This window comes from Physcomitrium patens, chromosome 3, assembly GCF_059467195.1.
Source record: "Physcomitrium patens ecotype Gransden chromosome 3, ASM5946719v1, whole genome shotgun sequence".
NCBI classification, from domain to species: Eukaryota; Viridiplantae; Streptophyta; class Bryopsida; order Funariales; family Funariaceae; genus Physcomitrium; species Physcomitrium patens.
The window spans coordinates 17,298,731-17,309,618 of record NC_143412.1 but is presented as its reverse complement, the minus strand read 5'-3'; the positions used below and the strand labels follow the sequence as shown (position 1 = coordinate 17,309,618).

Sequence of the window (10,888 nt, the reverse complement as noted above, 5' to 3'; positions counted from 1 at the left end):
TTATAAGGCATGTGGTATCCTCCAAAGATATGCATATGGAATAAGATAAGGTAAAAGTATTAGAGGATTGGCCAAACCCTAAAGATGCTTCTAAAGTTTGTTCATTTTTAGGCCTTGTTAGATACTATTGACATTTTGTTTGGCAATTTGTTCACATTGTTGCCTCATTGACAAACTTATTGGAGAAAGGTACTTCATTTGAATAGAAATTAAAGCACCAAATGCCTTTGATAAGTTGAAGGATGCACTCATTATTACTTCAATATGATCTTAATCTTCCTTCTACACTTGACATTGATGTTTCCAACTTTACTATTAGTATGGTCCTTCAAGAAGACTTTGGTAGGAGCCTTCAACCTGTGGCATATGAATCATGCAAACTCAGAAGGATGGAGTGTAATTACTCAAGACATAATCAAGAGCAATTAGCAATTGTATATGCCACAAAGGTGTGGCAACACTATCTATTGAGAAAGCCAATGATTGTTCAGATTGACCATTGTCCTTTGTTACATGATTTGCATCTGAAAAATATGAAATTGTGGCATCATCATTGAAAAGAACACTTGTAGCTTTTTGATATCCAACTTGAATATAAGCAAGAGCAACAATATACTATGCTAGATAGCTTATTGCCAAGACTAGACTTAAAAGACCAATTGAGAGATAAGATAGAAGTTGCTACTATTAGTAGTATCATTTTAGATCTAACTAAAGAAGCAAAATGAAAAGAGACCTTGCATGAAGATGCTTATTTCAAGATAGTTAGCAATCGGCTGGAAGTGGGCAATATATAATATGAAGATTACATTCTTACTGATGGCTTACCCTATTTCAAGAAGAAAATTTATGTAAATGACAATGTTAAATTATAGACACATATACTTTAAGAAAGATATGACATCCCAATATTTAGACATTTGGGACAAAAAAAGTTTCTAAAATAGATCTTAAGGACATAATTTTGGGTAGGTTTGGATTGTGATGTTTGAGCCTTTGTACACTCTTGCAAGTCATGTCAACATAACAAAACTCACAATTCATTGTCTCTTGGACTATTGCAACCAATTTTACTATCTACGACACTTTGAGAGCAGGTGACTATGGATTCCATCACATGTTTGTTGCAGATACCTTATAATAATACTACAATTGTTATCTTTATTGATCAACTCTTGAAGCAACTTCACTTAGCCATGGTGCACTCAAATATTGATGCCTCAATGTTTGCATGAATCTTCTTTGATACCATCTTTTGTCATCATAGATTACCTCATGTCATTATTTCAGATCAAGTTCCATACTTCACAAGAACTTTTTGACAAGCTTTTTTTAAACTACTAGTTATACGACTTGCCATGTCTACAACTTTCCATGTCCAAATAGATGGGCAAATAGAGCATACAAATTGGACCTTGGAAAATATGCTGTAAACATTTGTGGCGGTTTATCATAATGAATGGGATGAATATTTGACGCCTTTTGAGTTTGCTTACAATGATAGTATTCAATCAAATACTAGTCATTTACCATTTTTCTTGAATAAATGTCAATATCTACTTATGCTAACAACTCTTCATTATTCCATCAACACCAACAACTAGACAATAGAAGAATTTATACAATGACTTACAATGGCCTTATAAGAGACACAATGCTGCCTTTTTATTCCATATAATTAATAGAAGTAATATGTAGATAACCATCGGTAATACAAGACCTTTTGGGAGGATGATCAAGTGTAACTTTTCAACCCCAATTACCACTTATTACATCAATCTAAATCGGTAAACTAGCACCTCAATGGCTTAGATCTTTTTGTATTTTTGCAAAATTTTTTGATGTTGTATATTGTATTTAGCTTTTGCCACATATTCGGATCCATATAGTCTTTCATGTTTTATAATTGAAATAATTTCATACCAAACTAAAGCGCTTTTCGGATAAACATCGACGACCACTACCACTACTAGTTGTAGTTGATGACCAACAAGAATATGAAGTGGACAACATTTTGGAACATCGTTATTTTCATCATGGTAGTAGACGTCTACAACTTCAATACAAAGTCCTTTGGAAAGGTTATCACATGGAAACCTATACAAAACCTCATCTATTGCCAAGAGACAATTCAGAGATATCATCAGGAGCAAAACGAGAACGTTCCGCATTAGTAGAGAAAGATTAATTTTAATAGGGTATAGATAAGATAATTGTATAAATAGTTAAAACCTTGGAAGTTTCTAGAATTGGAATTACGTTAGTGGATTAAGTAGGATCCACCATAAAACATTCTAAAAAAAATTTAAGGTAGTTATTCAAGTAGGGCCTACCATAGAACCTTTTAGAAGAAGCTTAGGATAGTTATATAGGTAGGATCAACCACCTAAGAACATTCTAGAAAGTCCAAGGTGATAGAACAAGGTATATCTAGGACCGGCTATGGCCTTTTGGGGCATCTAATCATGTATGGCTTTTAATCCATCTTCTTAGTAAAATTTGGTTCTACATCTTTCTATTCAATTCTGTTCTATTCTGTTTTTATTTGTTCTATTTTATTTTCATTTGTTCAGTTTTGTCTTTCATGTCCTATTCTATTTAATTTCGTTTAGTTTTGTTTTGGTTTGTTTTTTCCTATTTTGTAATCAGGCTTTATTTTACTATGGATTTGAAGGATCTTAGATTTTTGAGATAGTCTAGTCATGTTTTACTAAGAATTAATAATTATAATACTTTTTATAGATACTCTGCTTGTTACAAGTATTGAACTAAAGCAAATAAGATAAGTGAAGCTTCATCTTATGGTGAAATATAAGATGAAAGAATTAGACATAATCTAAAAATATATATACATTGAATTTTATTGTACCTCAAAAGAGATATTTATCCATCAACATGCTTATTGCTATCAATTAATTAAGAAATTTAAAATAAAGGATTCAAGCCTTGAGCTTATATTTTTGCCAAAAAAGTATATTTTTTTTTTTGCAAAGAGAAATATAAAAGAATAAGATGTATCAAATTATTTTTATGCAATAGATAAATTAATTTTTTTTCATATTCACTCATCTAAATATATTATATGTAATTGACATTATGAGTACATGTATGAAAAAACTAAAAAAACTAAAAATAGTAAGAATCAAATTTATATATTTTACACTCTTTAAATTATATTAAAAAATATTAAAAAAATATTAATAGAAAAAAATATAATATAAGATAGATTTATAAATATTCACTATCTGAGGTGTTATCATATTATAATACAACTATATAGTGAAAATACAATCATAAATGAATTTCTAATTAATATCTAATTATCTTGGTTCAATAATAACTCAAGATTTTTAAACATGGCTTTTATAAAAGCCTTTTAGTTTATTTTCTTATCTTAATAGTTAATAAATTAAAGATTGATTAATAATTTTACCTTTTAAATTATATAGACTCTTTTATTATGTTAGAAAGATTATAAATTGATAAAATCAAATTAGAAGAGATAAATAATTAATATGATTGATACTAAGATTAAATTGAAGATAGGATTGAGCTAAAAAATCCTTAGGATAGGTTAGATTGATATCCGGGGGTTGACTGTTTTGAGGCAGGGTCAAAATCAAACCTCTAGCTACTAAAACGACCACTTGGAGCAAAATAGGGATTTGTTTAAAGATCAATAATTAGAGTTGGAGAACTAAATTAGAGCTTGTTTTAGAAACATAAGGCTTATTTTGAAAAGCTTTGGTTTGACTTTGCAATTGTTGTCAAAGTCAGGATTTGTATTGATATCTTGGGATTGATGCAATACAATTTGGACTAGTATTCTTAGCTAGTTTTTAAAATTGGTGTCACATCTATAATTTAAAATTTGACAATGCTTGATTAATTAGATGTGCTAAGTGTATGTAAAATTTTATGTTAATCTAATAGTGTAGTTGAGAGATATCTAGGTTTTGATACAAAAGGTATCAAAAGTTGATAGTTTAGGATTGGATAGGATTTCTATGATATTTGAAGATCTACTTATAGAATCAAAGTGAAATTTGGCATGGTGTTAGAAGACTTGAAGTTCAGGCTATATACCAATTTGAAGTTGAAGTTAATGGTTGATGAAGGAGAAATCACTATTGGAACATTTGTATCAACTTTCAAGTTGGTAGTCAAGTAACACCAGTGTGGTTTATGGATGTTTTTTCATGATCTATATATTGGAGTGGCATGAATTCTTTTGAGCACATAAAAGACTTATAGTGGCATTTGTGTGTAAAGTTTTGCTTCAAGTGACAGTTAGATTAGGAGATACAACTTACTAAAGCTTATTGATTAGGGAGGGCTTTCAAAGAAAAATCAATAATACCTAATTATGAAAGTAATAAGGAAATTGGAGTTTATATATAATTGAGATTACTAAGAAGAATGTTTTTGACCACGTTGTATTAGATTTAAGTACTTTGAATTAAAATTCAAATTATACTCTTCTTATAAGAATGAAATATATTAAGTTTCTTGGATACTTATAAATTGTATAGAAATTGGCTTGTCAGAAACTTGGTGCATTTCCAAAAACGATAACATGTAAATTCATAGTGTCATGCTACAAGAAGATCACTTTGAGCTTATGTAATTAGACTTGCTTTAGCTCCTACATTTTGGTTAAATAAAAGACATGTAACTCTCATATAGTACCACAAAAGGAAAATATAAGGTCTTGTTAGAAAGTGTAAAAGAAGCTGTCTATATATGTCAATTATTAATATAATTGAATATTATAGATTAATTAAAGATTCTATTGATGTTTGATGATTTATACAATATTACTCATTTAATATTAGTATCTTTAATAACAAAGATCAATATTTATCTAAAATATAAAAATTAGAACTTTATATAGATTGCAAAAAATTTGATATTCTATTTAAAGATAAAATATCTAAATGATGGTTAAAAAATAATTAAAATTAGAAGAATATAAATATTTTTTACTAAATAAGATTTTACTTGAATAAATAAATTACTTAATTTAAAAATAAATAAATAAATAAAAACTTAATTGCAATATAACTTTACAATACATAGCTTCAACCATACTTCATATAAATCTATACAATATTTGTACAATAATGTACTTATTTATATTACAAATATGTTTATATATTGTAATTATATATCTTATTAGCAGACATTAATTTGAATTAAAATCTGTAGTTTTTTTAAAGATGTAATATCTTATTAAATAGAATATCAGTGTCAAAAGAGCTCATCAAAACTTCTGTCTCAATATACCCTTCGGGCACGTGATTCTGACGTCCTTTTGCACCCTTTCTTCATCAAACTGCTTCAATGCAAAAGCAACACACATACATGTATATATATATATATATATATATATATAAGTGTATATATTCATTAAAGTACATAGCACAATTCAGACTGCCTTATTGGTAATTTTGTACATTGTGGCATGAAGGAAGATGTGCTGATATGCTAAGCAATCACGAGAGATACACACAAACATGTGACCTCGTCACTATGTTACAATGGTGCCGGTGATGACCTTGCTCTATACCTCACGCTGATGGTATCGCTCCTTCCAGTGAACAAATGGGTGAGCGATGAGTGCTGATTGAGACCATTGACCAGACATGGTAGATGGCAGCGCCGTTGAGTGAGTCACGTATGAAGCCATTGGTTGCCATCTATGAAGCTCACACTGGAGAATGCAATTGCTTGACCGGCAGTGAGCTCATGTGACCAACCCACACGGCCGCTCTCGCTGGCGCCTGGACCGGAGCATTGGTATTGCCCGTACAAGACTGTCCTGAGAATCTCCACAGACACAGTTCAAGTTGATGCATCGGAAAAATCGAGTACCACGCGTAATATTAACATCAATGAAAAGGTTAATGGGATTGCAGGGTGAGTGGGATCTAACTTCTGCCGGCTGCTGTCGCCCCAGTCATACCAGCCTTCTGGCAGTATGATGTCGGAGATGTAGCATTGGATGAAGACGACTCGAGAGCTAGGGCCCCAAGCGCGTCCCAGATATATGGGACCTGTGCCAGTGATGGAGCATCCCACGAAAGAGAAGCCAGTGTCCTCATCGCCGCTCCTCTTCTGGGCAGTTAGGGAACCACTCCCAGGGTGTGCAATGGAATTCAGATGACAGTTCTGCAAGCATCGAGAACAGAGTTCAAGTGGATGTGTTGCAATGAAAATACCACTGGTCGACGTTTTGACTTTGGAATCATGTGAATTGGATAAGGTTCGAACCTGATAAATAGATTTACCGTCACCGAAAATGAAGTCGATTGAACCTTCAATGTAGCAGTTTTTGAAGTAATGGCGACCTTCTTGATCATACAACGTATCTTGAGCTCCATAAAATTTGCAGTCGTAAAATGCTCCTTTATCTCCGGCGATTCGCATTGCTACTGCTTGTCTCCCAATCGCTCCACCTGGGGGCGCAGGGGCGGTGTTCTGCACATATCCTTTGCAATGTTAACAACCTCTGATTGGTGGTGATGTTCAACATAGTTTCAGAAAATTTCATGAATAAATTTTTTCTTGCACTGGAAGTGTGCTAAATTGAACTGGACATGAAATTTAACAGACCAACCTGGAAAATGATTCCATTTGCAATAAAATCATCAGCCATAATTGTTGTAGAGGCGCTGCTTTGAGTGCTTCCGGCCGAATTCGCTGTGTCACCCCAGGAAAGAATTGGGTTTTCAATCCCCTGGAACGTGAGAATCTTACTTTTAGGCACCAGAATCTTTTCTCTGCATATGAACACACATATGTAAAGTAAGACGAATTCAAATCAGCAACATTTCATGTTCATCTGCAGCTCGCATTTTAAATCTCGAACATTTTGAGAAAGCACCTGGATTCCTCTTGATCAATGGAGCCTTCAAAGAAATGAAGCATATCACATGAAAAGGTAAACTGTTCAACGGCATTCAGGATGACTGATTGATCATACCTGTAAGTTCCTGGATTGATCTGAATGACCGTTCTCGTTCCTTGCGGAGCAGCGTCAATTGCATCTTGAACTTTCTGGTAGCCTCCCCCACCAACAACCAATGTGTTCCCTCCAGCGAGAATGCTATGGTCCGCGCATCCAAGAACAGCCTCACCCGCTCTGACGCTCTCAACATAGTCATGCTCCACTCGATCAACCCAAGTCAAGAAGTCTGCCTCCACAGCACGCCAGTTTAATGTCCTGTCAGGATCCGTGATTAATCTGAAGGGATCCCTCTGGCCGACGACGGCCTGAAGCCATATCAGGGGCATCAGCATAGCCCACACGACAAGCCTAAGCGGGGGCCTACTGGTGGGCTGCATCATGGGTTCAATGAGAAAACTAGCACCAGCAGTTTTATCTGCAAAGCACAGTATGATGTGTCTGTCTTTGACCAAGTAAGGGATGCTTCTATATATATATATATATATATATCTTTACACATACATACACATCCAACACACATGAACACAAGCGTAAATAATTGCCCTAGGTTTGTTGGGTGTGGTTGACAATGATTGGAGGGTGGTGCAAACTTACACAAGTGTGATATTTGAAGGTTGAATCCTTGGTCAAATCATATCGAAAACGTTTTAAATCTTCTTAGAATTTTGAAATAGCTGCTATTGGAATAAAACTTGCTTAGCAGAGCGGGGACACTCCTTCCATCTCATGAAAGACCCATAGCAACGAACATCGGCATCAGCGTGAATATCTAGCCGCTTATGAGTCATACAGAAGATCAGTCTGCCATATTGTTAGGGAATTGCAGGGTAGCACCTCCGAGCGTACATCTGCAGAGATTAAGATTTGGCCCAGTGATGAGGAAGCTTGGAATTCTCAGTTTTACCTGGGATTCTAAGTAGAACCTGGTGTGATATGTGTGCAACAACTTTGATCGAAAGCACGAAATGCGGATGTAATTTTCTCTATCATTTCTGAAAGAATCTCATTTGATTTTGTGAGATCGAGAAGACATAGTCTGATAGCGAAATTAGTGGTGCATTGCATACGGAACTCTAGTGCATCCAGCGACTAGCGAAATAAGCAGGACATTCAGTCGCTGGATGCACTAGAGTTCCGTTTCTGATGGCGTCCAGAAATAATAATGGTGCATCCGGAAGTTCAGCTGGAAGTCAAATTTTCAACCAGGAAACCCCACATCATGATTTGAATCTTTAGTGGATGCTCTGTGTCCCTTGATTTATGAAATTATATGAATGATTGTACTGTGAAGGACTTGTACTTGACATGTTGCCAAACATATGTGCGAATAGTTTATCTGGAGCTGGGTTACTCCGGCTATGATACGCCAAGGCGCGGCAAGTTCCTGAAAGCTGCAATTAAGACGGTACATTCCTCGCCAGCGAACCAGTTTCCTTAAGTCTGCGTCAGAATACTGGTAGTTGTGTGTTGTTTTTCTCCACAACGAGATGGGATAGAAAGGGCGGCGATCCGGCTGGTGACAGAATCCTTTTTGAAGAATATACGAAAATCTTATCGATCAAACTGTCGAAATGTGGACATCTAGGCGGAGGAGTGTGCACCCAAATCTGTCAGACGAGCTTCAACTGTGTGGGACCAATCACACATCACTTATTGGAATTATGAAATCTCAAATTCTTTCTTTCTTAAAAAAAAAAAGATAGATGATTGCTGACATTGCCGCGATCCAGATTCCGAGGCGGTTTCCGCTCGACTACTTATAAAATTGCTTCCACTATCCGTTTAGGCTTGCCAGTAGATTGTGATGCAGTGTGAGGAGTTTTTTTCTTCGGAGCTAGCTGCATCACCATGATAGTACTTATTTTCGTGAATGATTTGACCAATCACTCTCTCAAGGTGGACGCGGCTGGACCCACTTCAATTCCGTCGACAATAAGTGTGACGACCCTCAAGGTTGAAGCGGTGAAGATGTTGATGACGCACAGCCGTGAAGGTCGACGTCGCACTGTTGTGGTCACATGTAGATTCGTTTGCGTGAATGGGTGAGCCTCTGCTTCACATGACAACGTCGCATCATCATAATATTGAAAAGAAATGGTTGCATTCCAACAGCTCCATTGTTGTCAAGTCCATCCCTTTTCGATCATGTCCGGGAAATGCTGCCCATGTCATGATAGATTCATGGACTGGATGCTGCCAAGATAGACGTCCACGTCGAGAAAAAGACCATCTCCCCTTTTCCGAAAAAAACCGTCTCTATTGGCATTCATGAGAAATCCGCAGCGGATCATACAGTAATTTCCCAGCGACCTCGTTCTCCTGTCCACTAGCCGCACTTTCGCATCTGCTTAACACGAAGTCGACCACCTCTTGAACATAGAATCGACGCTATAGACCCCCACGTTGAATCGCTACGAACTAGAGATCTCGACTACTGATGTAGAGTGAGAGCTTGCATCGCACCCACCATCCACACTGAATTTTGTGCGACCCAACAAGTTCACCCGCTGTCTTCGCGAATAGCCTGATCAACAAAGGACAGTAGACAATGCAGGGCCAGCGGTGAAAGAATGCAACATCGAAAGGGGCGAGAACCAGAAGATTATGAGGGTACGTGAACTAGAGAATTTTGGAGCTCATTGTCATGCTCTTGGCTTCTGGCTCTTTTGGCTGCCTCTGCTTTTTCCTCACCGCCGCGGCATCCTGCTCGCACCCACGGCTCGGGCAATTGGAGCAATGGTTGCTTACGGCCATTTTCGAAGCGGAGCTCACGCGATCCGCCGCAAGGACATTGCGAGAATCCACGCGCATCGTGCTATTTCATTACCGTTAAGCCACCGGAGACCAAAAGGTCTTCAAAAAGTATGATGGTGCTTTTCTGCAGTGTTTCTGTGAAATATCGCATGTTGTAGTTACTAGAAATTTGTGTGATTTGTGACGTATTGGCATTAAGGTTGGAGAAAGAGGTTGGTTGGTTTTTGAGCAGATTATGAGGTTTATCTTCTATTTGGTATGTTCAATCTTCTTCAAATTATTTGTACTTATTTTCAAATAAATAATTGAAAGATGTGAAAATTTTGAGTTGAAATCAAAAATTAAATTGTTAGTTTTTGATGTTTTACTCTATTGTAGGATTTGGTTAGGATTTCATAGGATTTTATTAGAATTTAATTTAGAATTTAAACTTTAACTAGAATTTAGGATTTAGGACTTGGTTACAATTTAGGATTTAGGATTTGACTAAGATTTAGGATTGAGGATTTGACTAGGATTTGGAATTTAGGATTTGATTATAATTTAAGATTTGGTTAGGATTTAATTAAAATTTGATTAGGATTCAATTAGGATTTCATTAAAATTTAAATAGGATTTAATTAGAATTTTATTAGAGTTTATTTAAAATATATTAAAGATTTTTTTAAAGACTATTTTATAATCAATTAAAATGATATAAGATTTATATGAGGTTTTTGTATATTTGATAGAATATACTTAAGATAATTATAAGCTTGTTTGAATTGTTCAAAGATGCCAAAGAGTGTTTTTAAATATGTGAGTCATCAAATTGATATACTAGTTGTTTTAAGACAAAAGAATACATGTAGAGTGCCAAAATTACAATTGTTAGGTGAAGATGTGCTTAAAGGATGTTAAATGAAGGAAAATAGTATTAGTGGAGAAGAAATAGAGTCTTAGTAAGTATTAGAGGTAATTATCTTAGTTAGTATAGTATTTATTATTTATTATTGAGTATTGAGAAATATTTACTAAGGTCAATATTTATATTCGCCTTCTATCTATACATATTATTTATAAGAAAAACTATAAATGTTAGTTAGTAGTTAGAAGGAGCATGAGAAAGAACCTCATGTCTTTTTAATTAGTTATGTAGAAAGTAGGATTTATAGTAGATTTAAA

The 10,888-nt window shown here is 35.1% G+C and overlaps 1 protein-coding gene across 1 annotated transcript; it reads right to left on the bottom strand.

The window, feature by feature from the left end:
* Positions 1–5,381: 5,381 nt before the first annotated feature.
* LOC112279679 (putative pectinesterase 53) lies at positions 5,382–7,428 on the bottom strand. Its single transcript, XM_024514336.3, has 5 exons — positions 6,986–7,428; positions 6,620–6,782; positions 6,274–6,480; positions 5,936–6,171; positions 5,382–5,821 (listed from the first exon to the last, which is right to left on the bottom strand). The coding sequence occupies exons 1-5, from the start codon at positions 7,348–7,350 to the stop codon at positions 5,674–5,676; spliced, it is 1,119 nt and encodes a 372-aa protein (XP_024370104.1). The 5' UTR covers positions 7,351–7,428; the 3' UTR covers positions 5,382–5,673.
* Between the last annotated feature and the right edge of the window lie 3,460 nt (positions 7,429–10,888).

Bases quoted from the DNA above. Each gene is read 5' to 3' on its own strand.
- LOC112279679 (XM_024514336.3), bottom strand. From the start codon at position 7,350: ATGATGCAGCCCACCAGTAGGCCCCCGCTTAGGCTTGTCGTGTGGGCT. The intron at 6,783-6,985 runs GTATGATCAATC...GTTCATATGCAG, and splicing joins ATCAATCCAGGAACTTACAG to AGAAAAGATTCTGGTGCCTA. The intron at 6,481-6,619 runs GTTGGTCTGTTA...GGATATGTGCAG, and splicing joins CAAATGGAATCATTTTCCAG to AACACCGCCCCTGCGCCCCC.